Source organism: Mastigoproctus giganteus, chromosome 9 (genome assembly GCF_048544385.1).
Source record: "Mastigoproctus giganteus isolate SK-2022 chromosome 9, ASM4854438v1, whole genome shotgun sequence".
In the NCBI taxonomy this organism is placed as follows: domain Eukaryota; kingdom Metazoa; phylum Arthropoda; class Arachnida; order Uropygi; family Thelyphonidae; genus Mastigoproctus; species Mastigoproctus giganteus.
Genome location: NC_143583.1, coordinates 33,172,628 through 33,197,647, shown reverse-complemented (window position 1 = coordinate 33,197,647; position 25,020 = coordinate 33,172,628). Strand labels below are relative to the sequence as shown.

At 38.0% G+C, this 25,020-nt stretch overlaps 1 protein-coding gene across 1 annotated transcript in view; it reads right to left on the bottom strand.

The window, feature by feature from the left end:
- LOC150080136 (cell adhesion molecule Dscam1-like) overlaps window positions 1–25,020 on the bottom strand; it is a 1,047,872-nt gene that overhangs the window by 77,127 nt on the left and 945,725 nt on the right. Inside the window, 3 exon segments of the mRNA XM_090381929.1 lie at window positions 3,364–3,559; window positions 6,281–6,532; window positions 22,950–23,013. Of these exon segments, the coding sequence (XP_090238055.1) occupies window positions 3,364–3,559; window positions 6,281–6,532; window positions 22,950–23,013 (512 nt within the window).

Here is a 25,020-nt window from a genome sequence, read left to right as displayed (position 1 = left end):
TCCCGGAAAATTAATGGAGGCACTGGTTAAAGAAGCACTCCGGGATCATTTAGACAAGACTTCAATTATAGCTCAGACACAGCATGGTTTTGTTAAGGGGAAGTCTTGCCTGACCAATTGATTGGATACTATGATGCAGTCACAAAAGAACTGGATGCAGGGAATAACTTTGATATATTATATACTTAGATCTTAGAAAGGCTTTTGATACTGTTGCACATGGAAGACTGCTGCACAAATTGGAGCAGTGTGGCATTGGAGGCAAATTGCTGCTATGGATAAAGGGGTAGTTGAGGGGGAGAAGACAGAGAGTGGTAATCAATGGACACTGCTCATCGTGAACTAATGTTATTAGTGGAGTCCCTCAGGGTTCAGTATTGGGTCCATTATTGTTTTCTGTATTTATAAATGATATTGATGATGGTATATCAAGCTTAATGTCCAAGTTTGCAGATGATACGAAGGTTGGCAGGGTTGTCAAGGTCACTACTGACACTATGGTACTGCAACAGGATCTGGAAAGGTTGAGCAGATGGGCTGAGAGGTGGCAAATGAAGTTTAACATTGACAAATGTAAAGTACTACATATGGGAAACAGCAATCCCAGAGCAACGTATCAACTCTGTGGTACTACACTGACAGTCGTAGAGAATGAAAGGGACCTGGGGGTGGTTGTGCAGGCAGATGTGAAGTTTTCTGAGCAGTGCAGACGGGCTGCAAGAGTAACTCATGGTGTATTGTCAATGATATATAGGAATGTTTCTAGCAGGGATAAGGAGGTGATTATTCCCTTGTATAAGGCAATGGTCAGGCCACACCTAGAGTACTGTATACAGGTCTGGAGGCCTCATTTCAAGAAGGATGTAGAGCTGCTGGAACGAGTACAGAGAAGGGCAACAAGATTGGTGAATGGAACAAAGGGGTGCTCTTACGAAGAAAGGCTTAAGTTTTGCAAATTACAGTGTCTGGAGACTAGGCACCAGCGAGGTGATCTGATAGAGGTGTATAAAGCCTTGAATGGTTTGAGCATGCTCAATGCTGATGGGACTCTTCCTCTTGCTCAGAATAATCACCTGAGAGGGCATAAATCCAAATTGAGGAAAGACAGATGTAGGATAGACATGAGGAAATTTGCCTTTAGCCAGCGGGTGGTTGGTTGGTGGAACAGACTTCCATCCCTTGTCGTGGAGGTTGATAGCCTGAATAAGTTTAAGGCTCAGCTGGACAGGTATTTCGAATGAACAGAGGGGTGAAGTGGAAGTGGTTATTTTTTATTTATTTATTAACTGAATTTAATTTTTTTTTTTGGCTGATGCTGCATAAGCTTAGTTTCTTGTATCAAATGCCTCTACTAATGCTAATGCTAATAATATACAGGAACTTTTGCAGTAAAGACAAATAGGTAATTATCCCATTGTACAGGGTGTTCCATGTAAAACCAGCCCATCTCATGCTGGTGTGATATTCATTTGTGAACAACTCCCACACAAAGTTGTTCACAGAATGAATTTTAGCCATATCATTTCAGTTTGTGTTACTCAACATACAATTGGTGTTTGGTGCTTGTAAGTGATAGGTGTGTGAGAGTATCATCAAGAATGGTATATTCTGTGCAAGAAAGGATTTGTATAATGGAAACTTTTGTATGTACTGGCTCTTTTAAGGAAACATAATAATTGTTTTCTGAGAAATTTCCTGTTGCTACCATCCCAGCTAAGAGTACTATTCAGTGCTTACTTGAAAAATGGCAGACAACAGGTTCCATTGTAAACTCACCGAGAAACTGTCTACCCTATGTTAGGACTCCAGAGATGGCACTGAACATTCAAAAGAGAATTTTAGCTAGCCCCGGAAAATCTATCAGGAAATTTTTGCAACAAACTGGAATGTTTCAATTCAAGTAATGAAGTACACAAAAACTTCTTGTTTTTGTGTACTTCATTACCTGAATTGAAACCCTATCACGTGACGTGTGTCCAAGAATTACTGCCACGTGATGCAGCAAAACAACTGAATTATTCCGAGTGGCTCCTTAACAAGACTGCAGATTGTGAACTTGACCCACTGCTTTATTTCATGAGTGATGAGTCATGTGAATTCTCATAACACTTGATCTGTGTTATGAGAATTCTGTGTGCCGAAAATCCTAACAACTTACATCAGAAACTGCTTTGTGACCATAAATTTAGGGTATGGTGTGTGGTTTCTAGCAATCGAATTGTCAGCCCAATATTTTTTGACACTGCAGTGAACACAGCAGTTTATCTTCAGATTTCTGAAGTGAATTTCTACACTCAGTTAACAGGACACAAGCATGAAAACTGCTACTTTCAACAGGATGGCACCACATATCAAATGTATCATGAATCACTGGTCCGTTTACATTAGAGTTTCACAGAGGAATGCACAGTTGGCAAAGGATTGTGGCCACCACATTCTCCAGATTTTTCTATGTGTGACTTTTATCTGTGGAGATATTTGAAAGGAAGAGTTTATGAGCACAACCCCCACACAATAAATGAACTGAAAGACAACATTCAAAGAAATATCGAGGCTATCGACGTCACTGTTTTGCATCAGGTCACCTTGAATGATTACACATGCACAAAAGTGTATAGATGCACAAGAATGTCATTTCGAGCATCACTTATAACTGTGTGTACTTTCCGAGAGAATAAATAAAGTTACTTTTGACTGAGTTTTTTTGTGTTTATCTCATTTTACTCCTGTCTAGATTTCTTTAATTATTTTGCCAGTTTTAAATGAAACACCCTTATAAGGCAATGGTTAGGACATATGTGGAATACTTACTGCATACAAGTTTGGAAATATCATATTAGAAAAGATAACACAGTATGTTGAAAAGGGTGTAGAGATGAGTAACAAAATTAGAAGTACAAAACAATATTCTTACCAAGAAAGATTATGGTTCTTGAAAATAGGCATCTGTGTGGTCATCTAACCAAAGTATTTAAGGCTTTAAAATGATTAAGTAAACTAAATGCTGATGCCATCTTTATTCTTCCTCAGATAGGCAAAAATGGAAAAAAATTTAAATAAAAAAAAAATAAAAAAAAAGGATGGTTGCAGAATAGATATATGAAAATTTGTCTTACAGCCAGAGAGTAAACCTCCACCTAGGGTTTCCAGACATATCGATTAAATTTAAAGGACTGGACAAATTATTAAAAGGGATGGGTAAATGAAGTGGGTAATCATTTATTTATTTTTATTTGTTTTGTTTTGTTTTGTTTTGTTTTGGTTGGTGATGTATTGATGTATAAGCTCTGCTTCTTTGCATGATTTTGCTAATGCTAATATCAACATCTTACTGAGATAAATGTACTGGTATAAAAAACTTACCCTTTTTTAATTCCTTTGGACCCTGGTTTCTTCACACTACTCTGTACTTTATTTTTAGAAACTCCCCATGAAGGCTTACCCCTGTCCCGTGGAAGTCCCCCAAATCCTGTAGGTATGGCACAAGCTTGATGAGGGGTGTTCACTGGGGTAGCATCATCTGATGAGCTGGAATCATTGGTTTGAACAACAGCACCAGCTAACCCAAGAGATCAAATGTATGTAAAAAAATTTTTTTTTTTATCAAGCTACAGTTCCAAACAGAAGGTGGCAGAATTAAACAGTACAAATGTATAAAAAGTGAAAATAAATTATTAATAAATTCTTTTATGAGTTCACCAGGAGTGAATATATTGGAGACTAAGCAATATTGAGTTAAATATAACTGAAATTATAATACACTCATCAAAACAATTAGGAGATCACAGTATGTGCAAACAGTATTTGTACAACTGTATCTCATGATAGCGTTGAAGCTACATCCTGATCAGCATATGTCTAAAATTCAAAGAAATTCTAAACTGAACAATAATTATGTCTTTAATGGAAAATGATATATCAGAAGCAAAGTACTGTAGTCTTGCAGGAATAGTTTTTGTCACCATTGTGGATTCGATGTGTATTGGAAATGATTTTAGCATATGATGTATGTTTAGCTGCCACTAAATGTGTTTCACAACTGTAATGCATCGCTAAAATTGTGGCATTGGTTAGTTGTTGCACAATCAGTCACCACTCTTATGTAGGTGTGTTTCCAGGTGATCAAGTGTCACTGGACAATCCAGAAAAGCTGCAATAGGTCTTTCCAGAGCTTTTCAGACATATTCAAAGGAATTTAGATTGGGGAAGCAAGTGAGCCAATTGATACAGATGATACCCCTCATCTTCCAAAATATTGTTTGACTAGCTGTATCCTATGGGGATTAAGCATTGTGGTACATCAGAATGAACCCTTTTCCTACAGCACAGGGAAGGACCATGGGTTGCAGTATCACACCTCTATACTTGTATGCAGATAGGGTCCTGTTCATGCCACACTAAAATCCAATGAGAATAGGATTGTAGGCTGTACCTAGACCCATCTGTGAGGAGCACATGATGCCATTCCTCACCAATCTAATTATTCTAGTGCTGACATTCTTCTGCCTCTATAATGCTAGGCACCCAATGGTTCACACATACTATTGGTTTTCTCACATAAAATCCATGTCTGTGCAGATTATTTCAGTCAGTTTCAACTGATGCATTGTCCCTGTCACTGATGTAAAGCATCCAAGTAGGTGAGTGGCATTCAAGCATCAATTATGCTGGGCAAGGTGGGGAGGGGGAGAGATAATGACCTTGCCCTTTCCTCACCATTGTTGATGGTCCAAACTTGGCCTGGATGTCTACAAGGCCTGGGTTTCTTAGAACTAAATCAACAACTTGCTGATAACACTTTGTGGCACCAAGCCATGCTGCAATTTGGTATTGTGACTGTTCCACCACTGGTTGCCCAATGACCCTCCAAGCAGTAGTAACAGGTAAATCCATTTGAAATAACCTTTTCATCTGCTTCACTGCAAAAATCAATAGATGTGTTGTCGCTGGCAGCTAGTTTGCAAATAAGATACAGCTACGACATAGTGAAGTAGTTAATAAAATCTGTTGAAGCACTCATGTCAATCTGTAAATGTTTAATATCAGTGCTGCCACAACGAGTACAGACAATAAGTTGTCAAACAGATTTTGAATTAGGGGATCACACTGGGCAATGATTCTCAAATCGTTTTGATCAATGTAGTAAACTGGTACACAAGGCAGATATAAAAATATGTTTAAGTTAGAATCAACTACACATATTAATCAGAATAAATTGTGCATATGAATAGCAGGATTTATACCAGGTACTAATAGAATGGCAAAAATATAGTATAATATTAATATAAATATAAATATAGTACCACTTCCCAATAAAAATAAAATTAACAACGATGGTTAACTTACAAACACTACCTCTTCAAAATGACATGCACTTGTGAATGCTAAAATGGATAATAATGCAATGGAAAAGTTTGTTTATACTCATTTCTTGAAATGTCAAGAAATGCTCTTGACATTTCATCTTTTTATCATGGTTGGTATAAAAGTCTTCTAAATAAACTTCCATCTTACTGACTGCCAACTGTTTTTTTGTAATTGGGTATCCAGTTTTCTCTCTGACTGCTCATTGCAAGTGACCATAGATGACTCTCTGTCTTCTAACTTCACTACTAATGCTGGTGTTCCCCCAAGGTTCAGTTCTTTCTTCCACTCTTTTCCTTTTTTGTATTAATGACCTTCTTCCATTGATTGGAAAGCTATCCATAGTTTTGCTAATGATAGCACATTGTATTCCACCTTCCAGTTTGAGAAAATTTGTCCTGCACAAACAGTTTCAACTTTTCAAATATCCACTATGAAGTCCTTAAATGCTGATCTCCAGTTAATTCTGCAGTGCGGCAAAGATAACTTAGTTAATTTAAGCAATGAGTCTGAATAAATTCAAAGCAGAATTAAATAGTTACCTTGTGGAATGAAAATAGCATGAATACTCTGTTTTATTCTATTATTATCTTATTTAGTTATTTATTATTATTAGTATTATCACATTTATTTTTTTTTTACTGATGTAGAAAATGTTCACTTCCTTGCATCATTTGACCTTACTAATACTAATATCAATACTTAATTTGGCATTGGTGAACTTTAAAAATAATTCACTATACTAATATTTTTGTCGAAACTTTCATTAAAACACAATGTACAAAGCACTAATAATGTGAAGTCATTCAGAACTTGTAAATATTTTTGTTAAATTTTTTGTTAAAGCAGGATTTGCTATAGCGGAATTTTACTGCATTATATTTAATGGCAATTACAGCTGGGAACTCAAACTTACCAGGAACTCCTGGTGTAAGGCATGCTCCTTGGCGACGTTCATTTGGTTTTGGAGGTGTTCCACTAAATTGCCTTATTCCTGGATCTGTTCCTTCTGATTCTGTCGTTCCTGTACCACTAGTATGACTTTGACCCCTATTGTGAACACCATCATATTGCAGAGGTGGTGGTGGGTGGCGTCGAGCATATTCATAGGCACGTAAAAGTTCTTCTTGGTTAGAAGATCCAGAAGTCAAACTATGACTATTAGGAGCTAGATGAAAAAAAAAAAAAAAAAATTTATTTCTTTGTATTTCTTTTCACTTATGTAAATACATTTGTATCTGCATTTTGTACATTTACTGCTTCCAAATGTACATACTCTTCTATAGCATGGGAAAGAAAATAGCATTTAACAACAGGCATCTGAGATTTCATTTTTTGAATAATAATCATATATCATATAATCCCAATAATAATACCATTAGAAAAGAAGGAATAATAATCCCATTAGAAAAGAAGAAGAAGAATGTAACGAATTGTATTGACTATAGGACAATCAGTTTAATTTCTTATTTCTCAAATATATTACTAAAAATTCTCTCAGAATGCATTAAAGCAAAAACGAAGGAGTGTGAATTCATAGAAGAAGATCGATTCAGGTTCAAAGAAGGATGTGGGACCAGAGAGGCAGTAGGAATATTAAGAACACTAGCAGAAAGAAGCATGGAAATAGGAAAAGATCTGGCAATCTGTTTTGTTGATCTCAAAGAGGCTGAGTGAAATGAGTTAAGCTGATGGAAGTACTAGGAAAGGCTGGGCTAGATAAAAGAGATATAAAACTAATTTGCAAACTTTATATGGGACAGACAGCTGTGGTTTGGATTGATGGAGAGGTTTCAGAAGTGGACATTGGTAGGGGTGTAAGGCAAGGATGCTCCTTGTTCCCCTTACTATTTCATGTAGATAATTATAAAATATTGGTGTAAATACACAATAGTGAACTCAATGAAAAACTAGAAAAACTACAAAAGTAGTGTAAAGACATCGATTTAATTGTATCTCATATTGTGACTACTTTCACAAGTTATGACGTATTGCACTATCTCGAATAAGTAATGCTTCACTAATAGAAAAGACTCTTGTTACTTATTCTCAGTGCACACCACCACGCAGATGGCATGCTTGAAAAATGGTATGAGATAAGATACTCTGTTATCCACATACTGTCTCTACTAGACTTATGAAAGCAAAAATGTTGTAGAAAAGTGATAGTAGGAGAGGAAGGAGAAGAAGAAGAAATGCCATCTAAAGAGGAAAGGGACAGTTACTCATAGCCACACCACTAAAAGCTCAAAAATTCCTCGAATAGGCAATGCTTCCCCAATACAAAAGACTATTGTTACCTATTCTCGAAAACTCAGACCTCCATGAATATCAGGCTCCCCAGATGGCACCATTTTGAAGCTAGTTGCCTTCATAATGATAGGTGGAACAGGACCAGGGTATGTCTGCCAGGGGTAAAAGTTGATGATGATGCTGTAGAGCAGGTATCTTTTAAGGCCACAAAAAGGTGATGCTGCTGTACATGTTGGAACTAATGACATTAAGAGTAAGAGATCTACAGTTTACTCAACAAGAAGAGGTCAATGTTGAAAAAACGTTGCGAGTTAGGGTTGAGTGTCAAAGTGACTGCAATTCTGTTCAGACACGAAAGGAGAGAGTATATGACGAGAGCCTTGTCGATCAATTCGGCCCTGCAGAGATTGTGCAAGGTTCGAGGGGTAGAATTTTTTTCAGCCTGGACTGTGCTTGTTGACAGGAGAGACTACTTCAATGCGGATGGGGTACGCTTAAATAGAAACGATGCAAGAATATTTGCTGATGCTATCGAGGCAATGTTAGGTGGGTCGGAAAACTCCTAGCTTGGGGGGGGGGTTCACAGACTAAAAGGTTAACAGTGGCCGCAGGCAAAGGCAAAAGTGATTCTTGCACTGCTTCTATTAGAATGAACAGCAGCCTGGAAAGCAAGGTAATGGAGATTTCCAGGACTGCTGGGAGTGATAGCGGAACAAGTAAATACATAGGCTGTGTTAGGGTAACTAAGAGTAGGAACAGGCGCATGTATACTTGCATGAACATCAACGCTAAGAGAATAGTTAATAAATTTGATGAGCTTGAACATCAAATTTAGACTACCAAGGCAGATACTGTTGGGATATCAGAGACATGGTGTCACACAGATATAAGCAGTGCAGAATTGGAATTTTGGGAGTACAATGTGTACTGGAAGGATAGACAGGACAGGAAGGGATTATGTTGTTAGTTAAGAAACACATAAAATTTAAGGAAGTGCAACCAATTGATGTTGGTGGACAATGCAGTGTTCAGTTAGTTTGGTGTGAAATAAGCACTGGGAAGGAAAAATTAGAGTAGGTGAATGTTATAGGCCCAATGAATCTGATGAGTATAATGAGCAGTTTGGCAGAGAAATAGAGTGGGTCAGCAAATCAGAATGTCTTATAATGGGGGATTTTAACTTTCCAGATATTGACTGGAACTTGTGTGTTGGTCACTCGCACACTAGCAAGACTTTTTTGGATTTATTGGATGACAGTTTTCTACAGAAATATGTTCAAGAGACAACCAGAGGGAGTAATACTCTTGATCTGATTATCAGCAGTGATTATTCATGCATTAAGAATTTTCAGATAAAGGAACCACTGGGTGACAGTGATCACAATGTACTGATGTGGGAATTACTTAAAGATGTAACTACCATCAAAGCTAAAGGTAAGGGCTTTTGCTTTGGTAAAGGTGACTACAGAGGTCTCACAGAGTTTATAAATTCTGTACAGTGGGATAAATTGATGATGTTATCAACACTGAATTCTAAATGGAAGCCTTCAGGGACTTAATTTTGGAGGCTACTAGGCTTTTCATTCCAACTAAGAAATACTGTTCAAGGTTTAGGCCTATATGGATGTCAGATGAACTAATGAGGTTCATGGCAGAGAAGAAGAATGTATGGCAAGCATATAAAGTATCAGGTGAAACAGAAGCCTATGGCAGGTATAAACTACTCTGTAATCCAGTCAGCCCTCGAGGGTAGGCAAGCGAAGCCAGATTACAAGAAATCTTTGGCAAACAATGCAAAGAAAAACAGCAAACAGTTCTTTACTTATATAAACTCTTGAAGGAAAGGGATGAATCAGATTGGACCACTTAACACAGATCGGTTGACTTTTGATGATCATGCTCAGGTAGCTGATAAACTGAATGAGTATTTTGCACCTACATTCACACATCAGGGGTTATTCAATGAGGGGAGTGCCAGAAGTTTATCAAATAAGTGATTTTGTAATAACTGAGAGGAAAAATTAGCATTAGCATTAGTAGAGGCATTTGATGCAAGAAAGCAAGCTTATGCAGCATAAGCCAAAAAAAAAAAAAAAAAAACACCAACTTCCACTTCACCCCTCTGTTCATTCAAAATACCTGTCCAGCTGAACCTTAAACTTATTTAGGCTATCAACTTCCACGACAAGGGATGGAAATCTGTTCAACCAACCAACCACCCGCTGGCTAAAGGCAAATTTCTGCACGTCTATCCTACATTTGTCTTTCCTCAATTTGCATTTATGCCCTATCAGGTGATTATTCTGAGCGAGAGGAAGAATTCCATCAGCATTGAGCATGCTCAAACAATTCAAGGCTTTATACACCTCTATCAGATCACCTCGCTGGTGCCTAGTCCCCAGACACTGTAATTTGCAAAACTTAAGCCTTTCTTCGTAAGAGCACCCCTTTGTTCCATTCACTAATCTTGTTGTCCTTCTCTGTACTCATTCCAGCAGCTCTACATCCTTCTTGAAATGAGGCCTCCAAACCTGTATACAGCACTCTAGGTGTGGCCTGACCATTGCGTTATACAAGGGAATAATCACCTCCTTATCCCTGCTAGAAAAATTCCTATGTATCATTGACAATACACCAGGAGCTACTCTTGCACCCCATCTGCACTGCTCAGAGAACTTCATATCTGCCTGCACAATCACCCCCAGGTCCCTTTCATTTTCTACCACTGTCAGTGTAGTACCACAGAGTTGATACATTGCTCTGGGGTTGCTGTTTCCCATGTGTAGTACTTTACATTTGTCAATGTTAAATTTCATTTACCACCCTCTCAGGCCATCTGCTCAAACTTTCCAGTCCTGTTGCAGCAGCATAGTGTCAGTAGTGTCCTTGACAACCCTGCCTACCTTTGTATCGTCTGCAAACTTCGACATTAAGCTTGATATACCATCATCAATATCATTTATAAATACAGAAAACAATAATGGACCCAACACTGAGCCCTGAGGGACTCCACTAATAACATTAGTCCACGATGAGCAGTGTCCATTGATTACCATTCTCTGTCTTCTCCCCCTCAGCCACCCCTTTATCCACAGCAGCAATTTGCCTCCAATGTCACACTGCTCCAATTTGTGCAGCAGTCTTCCATGTGCAACAGTATCAAAAGCCTTTCTAAGATCCAAGTATATAATATCAAAGTTATTCCCTGCATCCAGTTCCTTTGTGACTGCATCATGGTATCCAATCAAATTAATCAGGCAAGACTTCCCCTTAACAAAACCATGCTGTGTCCGAGCTATAACTGAAGTCTTGTCTAAATGATCCTGCAGTACTTCTTTAACTAGTGCCTCCATTAATTTTCCTGGAACAGAAGTTAAACTCACAGGTCTATAATTACTTGTGTCAGCCTTTGATCCTCCTTTGTGAATTGGGGTCACATTTGCACATCTCCAGTCTGTGGGTACCTCCCCTGAGTCCAATGAAGCTCTCATAATTATGGCTAAGGGTTTGCTTACTTCCTCTGCTGCCTCCTTTAATATAACTAGATAGAACCCATCCACACTGGGTGCCTTTCTTGTGTTTATCTTCAACAATATCTCCTCCACTTTACTCTCAGTTATTACAAGATTCTCTAGCTTGCTGCTAGAGTTGAAAACACCTCTGGCTTTCCCCTCGCTAAATAACTCCTCATGTGTGAATGTCGATGCAAAATATTCATTTAGTTTGTTAGCTACCTGAACAGGATCATCAACAGTTGACCCATCGATATCAAGTGGACCAATCTGATCCTTTCTGTAGACGTTGTACTCTCCAAATTCCAGTTCTGTATTCCTTATATCTGTGTGACACCACGTCTCTGATATCCCAACAATATCTGCCTTTGATGTTTTGAGCAATACCTCAAATTCATCAAATTTATTTACTAAACTCCTAGCATTGGTGTACACGCAACTATACGTGGACCTGTTTCTATTCTTAGCTATGTTAACACGACCCATGTGTTTACTTCTACCGCAATGACTCCCAGCAGTCTCAGGAACATCCTGCATCTTCTTTTTCAGGCTTCTGCTCATTCCAATAGAAGCAGTGCAAGAATCTCTTTCACCTCTGCCGGTGGCTAGTGTTAATCTATTCGTCTTTGTCTCCCCTTTGGCTATCAACTTACATAACAAGGGATGGAAGTCTGTTCCACCAACCAACTACCCACTGGCTAAAGGCAAATTTCCACATATCTATCCTACATCTGTCTTTCCTCAATTTGAATTTATGCCCTCTCAGGTGATTATTCTGGGCAAAAGAAAAAATCCCATCGGCATTGAGCATGCTGAAACCATTCAAGGCTTTATACACCTCAATCAGATCACCTCGCAGGTGCCTAGTCTCTAGACACGTAATTTGCAAAACTTAAGCCTTTCTTCAAAACAGCAACCCTTTGTTCCATTCACTAATCTTGTTGCCCTTCTCTGTACTTGTTCCAGCAGCTCTACATCCTTCTTGAAATGAGGCCTCCAGACCTGTATACAGTATTCAAGGTGTGGCCTGACCATTGCCTTATACAAGGGAATAATCACCTCCTTATCCCTGCTAGAAAACGTCCTGTGTATCATGGATTGCAGCCCATTTGCACTGATCAGACAACTTCAATCTGCCTGCACAATTATCCCAAGGTTCTTTTAATTCTCTACCACTGTCAGAGTAGTACCACAGAGTTGATACGTTGCTCTAGGATTGCTGTTTCCCCATACGTAGTACTTTATATTTGTCAATGCTAAACTTAATTTGCTACCTCTCAGCCCATCTCCTCAACCTTTCCAGATCCTGTTGCAGCAGCAGCATAGCATCAGTAGTGTCCTTAACAACTATGTCAACCTTTGTATCGTCTGCAAACTTGGACATTAAACTTGATATACCATCATCAATATTATTTGTTAACACAGCATGGTTTTGTTAAGGGGAAGTCTTGCCTGACCAACTTGATTGGATATTATGATGCAGTCACAAAAGAACTGGATGCAGGGAATAACTTTGATATTATATACTTGGATCTTAGAAAGGCTTTTGATACTGTTGCACATGGAAGACTGCTACACAAATTGGAGCAGTGTGACATTGGAGGCAAATTGCTGCTATGGATAAAGGGGTGGTTGAGGGAGAGAAGACAGAGAGTGGTAATCAATGGACACTGCTCATCGTGGACTAATGTTATTAGTGGAGTCCCTCAGGGCTCAGTGTTGGGTCCATTATTGTTTTCTGTATTTATAAATGATATTGATGATGGTATATCAAGCTTAATGTCCAAGTTTGCAGATGATACAAAGGTTGGCAGGGTTGTCAAGGACACTACTGACACTATGCTGCTGCAACAGGATCTGGAAAGGTTGAGCAGATGGGCTGAGAGGTGGCAAATGAAGTTTAACATTGACAAATGTAAAGTACTACACATGGGAAACAGCAACCCCAGAGCAACGTATCAACTCTGTGGTACTACACTGACAGTGGTAGAGAATGAAAGGACTTGGGGGTGGTTGTGCAGGCAGATATGAAGTTCTCTGAGCAGTGCAGACGGGCTGCAAGAGTAGCTCATGGAGTATTGTCAATGATATACAGGAATTTTTCCAGCAGGGATAAGGAGGTGATTATTCCATTGTATAAGGCAATGGTCAGGCCACACCTAGAGTACTGTATACAGGTCTGGAGGCCTCATTTCAAGAAGGATGTAGAGCTGCTGGAACGAGTACAGAGAAGGGCAACAAGATTAGTGAATGGAACAAAGGGGTGCTCTTACGAAGAAAGGCTTAAGCTTTGCAAATTACAGTGTCTGGAGACTAGGCACCAGCGAGGTGATCTGATAGAGGTGTATAAAGCCTTGAATGGTTTAAGCATGCCCAATGCTGATGGGATTCTTCCTCTAGCTCAGAAAAATCACCTGAGAGGGCACAAATTCAAATTGAGGAAAGACAGATGTAGGATAGACATGAGGAAATTTGCCTTTAGCCAGTGGGTGGTTGGTTGGTGGAACAGACTTCCATCCCTTGTGGTAGAGGTTGATAGCCTAAATAAGTTTAAGGCTCAGCTGGACAGGTATTTGGAACGAGCAGAGGGGTGAAGTGGAGGTGGGTTTTTTTTTTTTTTTTTGGCTGATGCTGCATAAGCTTGCTTTCTTGCATCAAATGCCTCTACTAATGCTAATGCTAATGCTAATTTATAAATACAGAAAACAGTACTGGACCCAACACTGAACCCTGAGGGACTCCACTAGTAACATTAGTCCACAATGAGCAGTGTCCATTGATTACCACTCTCTGTCTTCTCCCCCTCAACCACCCCTTTACCCATAGCAGCAATTTGCCTCAAATGCCACACTGCTCCACTTTATGCAGCAGTCTTCCATGTACAATAGTATCAAAAGCCTTTCTAAGATCTAAGTATATAATATATCAAAGTTATTCCCTGCATAAAGTTCTTTTGTGACTGCATAATAGTATCCAATCAAATCGGTCAGGCAAGACTTTCCCTTAACAAAACCATGCTGTGTCCGAGCTATAACTGAAGTCTTGTCTAGATAATACTGCAGTGCTTCTTTAACCAGTGCCTCCATTAATTTTCCTGGAACAGAAGTTAAACTCACAGGTCTATAATTACTTCTGTCGGCCTTTGATCCTCCTTTGTGAATTGGGGTCACATTTGCACATCTCCAGTCTATGGGTACCTCCCCTGAGTCCAAGGAAGCTCTCATAATTATGGCCAATTGTCTGCTTACTTCCTTTGCTGCCTCCTTTATTATATCTGGATAGATCTCATCCACCCCAGGTGCCTTTCTTGTGTTTATCTTCAACAATTTCTCCTCCACTTTACTTTCAGTTATTACAAGATTATCTAGCTTAGTGCCAGAGTTGAATACACCTCTGGCATTCCCCGCACTGAATAACTCCTCATGTGTGAATGTTGATGCAAAATATTCATTTAGTTTTTTATCTTCCTGGGCAGGATTGTCAACAGTTGAACCTTCAATATGAAGTGGACCAATCTGATTCATCACCTTCCTTCTAGAGTTTACATAAGTAAAGAACTCTTTGCTGTTTTTCTTTGCATCCTTTGCCAAAGATTTCTCGTAATCTGCCTTCGCCTGCCTAACCTCCTTTGTATACTTGCGTGCACACCAATGCTAAGAGTTTGGTAAATAAATTTGATGAATTTGAAGTATTTGCTCAAAGCATCAAAGACGGATATTGTTGGGCTATCGAAACGTGGTGTCACACAGATATAAGGAATAAAGAGCTGGAATTTGGGGAGTACAATGTATACAGAAAGGATAGACAGGATAGGAAGGGAGGAGGGGTTAGGCTATTAGATAAGAAACACATCAATTCCAAGGAAGTGCAGCCAGTCGACATCACTGAACAGTGCTGTGTCAAGTCAGTTTGGTGTGACATAAGCATTGGGAGATCAAAATTAAGAGTAGGAGTGTGCTATAGGCCTAATGACTCTGATGAGTATAAAAAAAAAAACTGTACAGGGAAATAGAGTGGGCCAGTAAATCAGAGAGTCTTATAATGGGGGATTTTACTTTCACAGATATTGATTGGAATTTGTGGGTTGGTCACCCACACACTAGTAAGGCTTTTGTAAATTTATTGGATGATTGTTTTCTACATTAGCATGTTCGGGAGGCAACTAGAGGGAGTAATACTCTTGATCTGAATATCAGTATGTTTGTTTGTTATTTGGTTTTTAGGAGCATTAGCAACTAAGATCATATTGCTCAGGGATATGCAGTGGTCATTCCTTGACCTTTCTGCATCCTCCATATTTGGTGGTAAGGTGATTATCAGTAGTGATTCTTCATGCATTAAGAATCTGCAGATAAAGGAACCACCATGTGCCAGTGATCAGTGTGCTGAAGTGGGATTTACCCAAAGAGGTAACTACCATCAGGGATAAAGGGAAGAGTTTTTGCTTTCATAAAGACGACTACAATGGTCTGAGATATTATTTAAATTCTATACAGTGGGACCAACTGATGATGTTACCAACAGTAAATTCAAAATGGGAAGCATTCAAAGAATTTATCTTGGAAGCTACTAGGATTTACATACCAACTAAGAAATACTGTTCAAGGTTTAGGCCTAAATGGATGTCATATGAACTAATGAGACATATGACAGAGAAGAAAAATGCATGGGATACATATAAATTAATGGGTGACATGGAAGCCTATGATAGATATAAGCTGGTCTGTAACCAAGTCACAAAGGAAATTAGGCAGGCAAAGGCAGATTATGAGAAATTTTTGGCAAAGAATGCAAAAAAAAACAGCAAAGTGTTCTTAACATATGTTAACATATGCATGAAGTATAGATATTGATGGTTCAATTGTTGATGAATCTGCCAGGTGGCTAATAAACTAAATGAGTATTTTACGTCTACATTCACACATCAGGGTTATTTGGGAAGGGGAATAACAGAGGTGAACTAAACTCTGGCAGTGAGCTAGTTGATTTTGTAATAACTGAGAGGAAAGTGGAGGCGAAATTGTTGAAGATAAACATAAAAAAAGCACCAGTTATATTAAAGGCAGCAGCAAAGGAAGTAAGCAAACCCTTATCCATAATCATGAGAGCTTCCTTGGACTCAGGGAGGTGCCCATATGGACTGGAGATGGGCAAGTATGACCCCAATTCACAAAGGAGGAACAAAGGGCGACGCAAGTAATTATAGACATGTTAGTTTAACTTCTGTTCCAGGGAAATTAATGGAGGCACTGTGTAAAGAAGCACTTCAGGATCATCTATACAAGACTTCAGTTATAGTTCAGACACAGCATGGGTTTGTTAAGGGAAAGTCTTGTCTGACCAATTTTATTGGATACTATGATGTGTTCACAAAGCAACTGGATGCCGAGAATAACTTTGATATCATATATTTGGATCTTAGAAAAGCTTTTGATACTGTTGCACATGGAAGACTGCTGCACAAATTGGAGCAGTGCGGCATTGGAGGCAAATTGCTGCTATGGATAATTGGGTAGGAGAAGACAGAGAGTGGTAGTCAATGGACACTGCTCTTTGCGGACTAATGTTATTAGTGGAGTCCCTCAGGGTTCAGTGTTGTGTCCATTGTTGTTTTCTCTATTTATAAATGATATTGATGATGGTATTTCAAACTTAATATCCAAGTTTACAGATGATACAAAGGTTGGCAGGGTTGTCAAGGACACTACTGACACTATGCTGCTGCAACAGGACCTGGAAAGGTTGAGCAGATGAGCTGAGAGGTGGCAAATGAAGTTTAACATTGACAAATATAAAGTACTACATATGGGAAACAGCAACCCCAGAGCAACATATCAACTCTCTGGTACTACACTGACAGATCAACAATTCTCCCCCTCAACAATCCCTTTATCCATAGCAGCAATTTGCCTCCAATGCCACACCGCTCCAATTTGTGCATATAAGTGATATATGCACAAATTGAATGGTATATAAGTTAATGTCCAAATTGGATATATGCACAAATTGGATGGTATATAAGTTAATGTCCAAATTGGATATATGCACAAATTGGATGGTATATAAGGTTGCAGCAGCATACTGATGACAGTATGCTGCTGCAACCATCAGGATCTAGAAAAGTTGAGCAGATGGGTTGAGAGGTGGCAAATGAAGTTTAACATTGACAATAAAGTACTATATATGGAAAGCAGTAACCCCAGAGTAACGTATCAATTCTGTGGTACTACACTGACAGTGGTAGAGAATGAAAAGGACCTGGGGTAATTGTGCAGGCTTCTGACAGTGCAGGCAGTCTGCAAGAGTAGCTCATGGTGTCTTGTCAAAGATATGCACTAATTTTTCTAGCAGAAATTGTGCCTCCATAGCTAGCTGGGCAGGAGTATCGGTGTGTAGCACACGCTTCTCGATTAAACCAGGATTCGAGCCCATGACCACGAAATACGGAGGATGCAGAAAGGTTAGGGAATGACCGCTGCATATCTCCGAAGCAATATGGCCTTAGTTACTAATGCTCCTAAAAACCAAACAACAACAACAACATCTAGCAGGAATAATGAGGTCATTATCCCCTTGTATATGGCGATGGACTGGCCACAACTTGAGTACTGTATACAGATCTGGAGGCTTCATTTTAAGAAGTATGTAGAGCTGTCTGACGAGTACAGAGAAGGGTGACAAGGTTAATGAATGGAACAAAGGGTTGCTCTTACGAAGAAAGGCTTAAGTTTTGCAGATTACAGTGTTTAGAGTCTATGCGCCTGCGAGGTGATCTGATTGAAGTGTATAAAACCTTGAATGGTTTGACATGCTCAATACTGATGGGATTCTTCCTCTTGCTGAAAATAATCACCTGAGAGGGCATAAATTGAAATTGAAGAAAGATAGTTGTAAGATAGATGTGCGGAAGTTTGCCTTTAGCCAGTGGGTAGTTGGTTGGTGGAACAGACTTCCATCCCTTGTTGTGGAAGTTGATAGCCTAAATAAATATAAGGCTGAGCTGGACAGGTATTTGGAATGAATGGAGGGGTGAAATAGGAGCAGTTTTTTTTTTTTTTTTTGGCAGATGCTGCATAAGCTTCCTTTCTTGCATTGTATGCCTCTGCTAATCCCAATGCTATTGCTGCTCGCAAAATTCCTGTATATTATTGACAAGACTCCATGACCTACTCTGGCAGCTTGTCTGTACTGTTCAGAAAACTTCATATCTGACTGCACAGTTACCTCCAGGTCTCTTTCATTCTCCTCTACTCTGAGTGTAACACCACCCACCTGGTACATTTCTGTTTGGTCACTGCTAGCCATATGCAGTAATTTGCATTTGTCAATGTTAAACTTCAGTTGCCACTTCTCAGCCCATCTTCCCAACTTTGCCAGTTCCTCTTAGCAGCATACTGTCATTACTATTACTGACAACCCTGCCAACCTTTGTATCATCTGCAAACTTTCACATTAAGCTTGATATACCTTCGTCAATATCATTGATAAATATTAAAAACAATAATGGGCCCAACACCGAACCCTGAGGGACACCACTCATAACATTAGTCTACATAGAGCAGTATCCATTGATTCCCTCTCTCTGTCTTTTCCCACTCAACTGTCCTTTTATCCATTGTAGCAACTTGCCCTTAATGCCATACCGCTCCAATTTGTGGAGTAGTCTTCCATGTGCAACAGTATCAAAAGCTTTCCTGAAATCCGAGTATATGATATCAAAATTATTTTTTACATCCAGTTCCTTTGTGACCACGTCATAGTATCCAATCAAATTAGTCAGACAAGATTTCCCCTTGACAAACCCATGCTGTGTCTGAATTATTACTGCTGTTTTGTCTAGATAATCCTGCACTGCTTCTTTAACCAGTGACTCCATTACTTTCCCTGTAACAGAAATCAAACTGAGAGGTCTGTAATTACTCGTGTCACCTTTTGATCCGCTTTGTGAATTGGAGATTCATTTGCACATCTCCAGTCCGTGGGGACTTCTCCCAAGGATGCTCTCATAATTATGCTTATGGGTTTGCTTACTTTCTTTGCCACCTCCTTTAATATAACTGGATAGAACCCATCTATCCCAGGTGCCTTGCTTATGTTTAGCTTCAACAATTTCTCCTCCACTTTGCTCTCAGTTATTTCAAAATCATTTAAGTCTCTGTTAGAGTTTGATACACGTCGAACCCTCTCCTCCTTGAATAACTCCTCACATGTGAATGTAGATGCAAAATACTCATTTAGTTCAGCATAAGTATTGTAAAGGCATCAATTTAATTGTATCTCATATTGTGACTACCTTCGCAACAGTAGTCTTCTCTATTAGTGAAGTGTTACTTATTCGAGGTAATGCAATACATTGTAACTCATTGTGTAGGTAGTCACAATATGAGATACAATTAAATTAATGGTTTGCACTACTTATGTAGTTTTTCATTATGAGTTCACTATAGTGTATTTACAACGATATTTTATAATGTATTTTAAACTCATAATATTTTATGCCTTGAGCATTTATATTTTATTTAATATATACACAGAATCATTGATGAAAGAGTACAAAGAAGAGCAGAAAGGAGGTGTAAAAGTAGGAGGTTAGACGATAAAGACAATAAGATATGCAGACAACTAGGTTTTGATTGCTAATAATGAGGATAAATTACAGAGTTGCTTGGATATCTTGAACAGCAAAGTAAAGGAGTACAATATGAAGATTAACAGCAAGAAAACCAAGGTAATGTTAATTTCAAAGTGGCCAAGAAGAAGAATCAATGTAACATTAGATGGGATAAGTTTGGAACTGGTGGACAAATACAGATACTTGGGAAGCATAATGACAGAAAATAGGAAAAGCCTGGAGGAAATAAAAACAAGAACTGCAATGGGCAAAGGGGTGAAAAGAACTATTGAGAAGAAGATTCAAGAAGGCATTTAGAAAGCAAATGGCAAAAACATTAATATGGACTGTTTTACTTTTTGGCTCAGAGACATGGACACTGGCAAATAGAGGATTGTTGTTGTTATTTGGTTTTTAGGAGCATTAGCAACTAAGGCCATATTGCTCCGGGATATGCGGTGGTCATTCCCTGAATGACCTTTCCGCATCCTCCGTATTTGGTGGTGACGGGCTCGAACCCCGGTCTAATCAAGAAGCGTGTGCTACGCACTGCTGCTCCTTCCCACCTGGCTACGGAGGCGCCTGCAAATAGAGGAGATCAGATGGCTAGAAGCTTTCAAGATGTGGATATGGAGGAGAATGGAAAAGGTTAAATTGGGTGGACAGAATGAGTAATGAGGAAGTTTTGAGGAAAGTAGAAGAAAAGAGAACGTTAGTAAAATAACTAAGAAAAAGACAAAAGAACTTTATAGGATGTTTTGAGAAGAGAAAGCATGCTGAGGAAACTGATAGAGAGGAAGAGAGCTGTTGGGAGAAGGAGAATTAGAATGATGGATTGGATGGGAAGAGGAAATTATGCAGTAATTAAAAGGGAAGCACAAGATAGAGAAAAATGGCATCAACAGAGCTCTAAACCTGCCTATAACATGATTTTAAAATAATCAAATAGGAATATATTTCAATAAAGAAGTTAAAGAATAGCGATCCAGCTATACAGATGTTCACTAAGATTACTGTTCAACTCCACTTCTATTCAATATATACAGAGATGGGATTATAAAAATATGGAAGAGTGCAGGTACAGGTACAAGTACAAGTTTTAAAATAGATTACTAAACAACACCCCTAAAACCTTATTAGTATTCAAAAATAAAGTTGAATTACAAAGATCAAATTTATCTTTAAAAAGCTTAGCCAAAAATATGGAACACTTAACTGAAAAAACTAAATTCAAGGCAATCTAAAACTGTTACAGAAAAAAGCAGAATCCTTGACCAGATCATTGTTTCAGATATCTTGGATACAAGCTCTCCTAGGTAAATAGAATAGGCATCGATTTAAAGATTTCAAATATCTTCAAACTTATAGGAATAAACAAATAATGCATATAAACCTAGTTTTGTACTTGTTCTTAAAACCTATAGTAGACAGCACAGGTGATAGATGAAAAATGATGCATGAAAACAGAAAAATTCACCAATCAATCAGAAACTTAAAGGATGTAATGCATTATTTATCCCTAGTGATGATTTCCATTATCAAAATCATGATTGTGTAGTTAGTTATGTTAAGAATGCTTTTTGCTGAAAAAAATACAATCTTTTAAAAATTAGTATTCAAATTATTTTTTATAAAGATTATTTATAGGGTATAAATAACAATTTTTTAAAAATAATTGTTGCACTAAACTGTACGAATGATTTGTATTTTTTATACATTTAATATATTTTGTATTTTATCTTATTATTTCATTTCAGATAATTATTTAATAGATTTAATGAATTTTTATGTCACAGATACAAATGGTCTTTCAATATGATCTGATTCTGTTCTGGGAACTCTAAAATTTCTATGATGGCATGATTATCCTTCTAGTGTGCCTAGTTCTGTCATCAATATCAAGCTATTCTTCCATATCTCCTTCACCAATTTCTTAAAACCATCTATATTTTTCGGAAGGTGAAGTCAGTTTACAGCAGTGGTTTCATTAATTGTTCTGAATCTGAGGTACAGTGTTAGAAAATCTTTCTTCTTCATTACCACTATTGCAGAATTTCATCCCAAAAGCACACCTCTGCAGAAAAAAAATAGCATCTTTAACAGTCCATATATGGCCTCCGTAGCCGAGTGGTCAGGAGCAGGAGTGCAGTAGCACACGCTCTTTGAGTAGACCGGGGTTCAAGCCCCTGACTGCTGAATACGGTCGATCTGCCAACCCGCACTGGACAAGCGTGGCAGATTATGGTCCATTTCCTTCAACATGAATTGTTGAGGAGGCTTCCATCCTGCAGTGGGTTGATAATGGCTGCACTTTACTTTATATGGAAAAATTGCATCACTTCCTTGTTCCTTTCTGTAATGGAGCAAAGAAAACATTTACAGTATCAGTACTTGAAATTTTTTGTCATTCCTTGATTCACATACTGGATGAAAGCAGTGATGTCTGCAGGTAGATAATGCACAAATATTTGTCTATCATCCATTTGGAGTGCTGATTCATTTGGATGAGTTAGCACTCCAAAAACATGCTGAGGCCTGTTAGAATATTTTTTGTTAAGATGGATAGAATGGCATGATACATAACTTTTAGAAGAGATAAGAATTTATCAACAGGCATCTCACACTATATAGTACCCTATGATCACAATTATTATTTCTTAATTTCTAACCTGTTTCCACCTATGGTAATTTTCTTTATCATTCCTGTCCATGGTAGCCAGGCCGCCTTACAGATCTAACTCATAAGCTGAAAAGTAGCCATCCTTCTTATCACTATTAAGTGCGGTACATTATAATTATACTTTGCTTACACTATAAGTTGCAACCTGTATCATAGTGTAATTAATAATGACTCTGCTCTGTTTCATTTTAGCTGTTTCTTATTTATTTTTTCTGATTTCACATTAAGCATTTTATTTTAGCTTATTCTTTAACTTTAGTTACTCTGTGGGAGAATTACAAAGTTTTCATAAACATCTACAATCTAATTAGCTTGGATATTGGATATTGGGTGTAGTGGGCATTGGTTATTCTTATAATCAACTTTTCATTTGCATTTAATAATCTAATTAATTAATCAATTTCATGCAAGGTCTGCATTATCCTTTGCATAATTAACAGAACCTCATGCTTCACGGACAGAATTATTTATCAGATTTTGGAAAAATTGCAATAGATGCATTTCAAACACAGAAATATTATATTGTTACCTTGGCTTTGATATAATTCTTCACTTGCTTTTCCACTTTTACTTGAAGGTGGATCAAGACTTGTCTAAAAGTGAATAAATAAAATAAGCACATTTCATCAGTAAGAAATTTTTAAAAAGCTAATTTACATATTAGTCTTTTCCTGGTCTCATTTTTGATCCTATAATTTTTAAAAACAGCTCTAATGGGAGGGAGGGATGGTGAAGAAAACTGCAATCAAATGAGAGGAGGGCATTTAAAAAAGGTTAAATTCCTATGCATCAGATGGAAAAAGATGGAAAACCCATATTAACCTACCTTTCTCCAGATAAAAACAAAATATTTATAAAAGGAATTTGAAAAAGACAATGCATATGTTAGTATGTATTAACATGTCATTCTAAAACACAGAACATTGTGCATATGATCTTATGCCACTACCATCATGTTGAGTCTTCATATAAGCCTTGGAGATTAGGAAATTAATCACTCATAATAACTACAAAAGTAGATACAAAGCCAATAAATTACAGAAAAGTTTATTATAATTAAAATGAAACTAAAAAATGATAAATACTTAAAATAATATAAAATAAAATATAATATGATGTTAATAATAAAACAATATTAAAAACACTTAAAATTGCAAAGTTAAACACTTAAAATTGCAAAGTTAAACACTAAATATGCATTGTAACTTTCAGGGGTTCCTGTCCCCTTTGTCAACAGTCTATGTGGACTAATGTTATTAGTGGTGTCCCTCATAGTTCGATGTTCAGCCCATTGTTGTTTTGTATATTTACTAATGATATTGATGAAGGTATATCAAGTTTAATGTCAAAGTTTGCAGATGATACAAAGGTTGTCAGGGTTGTTAATAACAGTAATGACAGTATGCTGCTGCAACAGGGTCTGGAAAAGTTGGGTAGATGGGCTGAGAAGTGGCAACTGAAGTTGACAAATGCAAAATACTGCATATGGTTAGCAGTAACCTCAGAGAGATGTACCAACTATGTGGTGTTACACTCAAGGTAGTGGAGAATGAAAGAGACCTGGGGGTAATTGTGCAGTCAGATATGAAGTTTTCTGACAGTGCAGAGAGGCTGCCAGAGTAGGTCATGGGGTTTTGTCAAGTCAATGATATATACAGGAATTTTGAGAGGAGGGATAAGGAGATGATTATCCCTTTGTATAAGGAAATGGTCAGGCCACAGCTTGATTACTGCATACAGGTCTGGAAGCCTCATTTTAGGAAGGATGTAGAGGGAGTACAGAGAAGGGCAACAAGAAGGGAACAAAGGGGGTGCTCTTATGAAGAAAGGCTCAGGTCTGCATATTGCAGCTTCTGGAGACTAGGCATCTGCAAGGCAATCTGATTGAGGTGTATAAGGCCTTGAATGGATTGAGTAGGCTCAGTGCTGATAGGATTCTTCCTCTTGCTCAGATTACAAACCTGAGGGGCATAGATTCAAACTGAGGAAAGACAGTTGTAGAACAGATGTACAGAAGTTTGCCTTTAGCCAGCGGGTAGTTGATTGCTGGAACAAACTTCCATCTGTTGTTGTGGAAGTTGATAGCCTAAATAAATTCAAGGCAGAACTAGACAAACATTTGGAATGAATGGATCTGTGAAATGGGAAGGTTTTTTTTTTTAAATTTTGCTGATGCTGTATAAGATTCCTTTCTTGCATCATGTACCTCTACTAATGCTAATGCTAACAGCAAAATTAAATTTCACTGTTGACAAGGCAGGCAGTATAATAGCAAATCACTAAATATAACAGGATCATGATTAGGTATCTGCAACTAAAGGATAATTGGGCTTATCCACCAAAATTACTAGTTAACAAACTGCATATGAAAATTGGAAGTGGCCTAGGAGTATGGAAGGTAAAACCAGTTATCCTCTTTAAGGACTACAGCTATGAACATAAGAGAATACAAACTTTCCCTATCTCTAATAACAGTATGTATTATACTCTGAAGAAGAAATATGTATGTGCTGTCAAGTTATTTCTGGTGCCAATACCTACGTGAAAGATCAACAATAATTAAAAAGAAATTTGATGATTTTCTTCCTAGAAATGCTTTG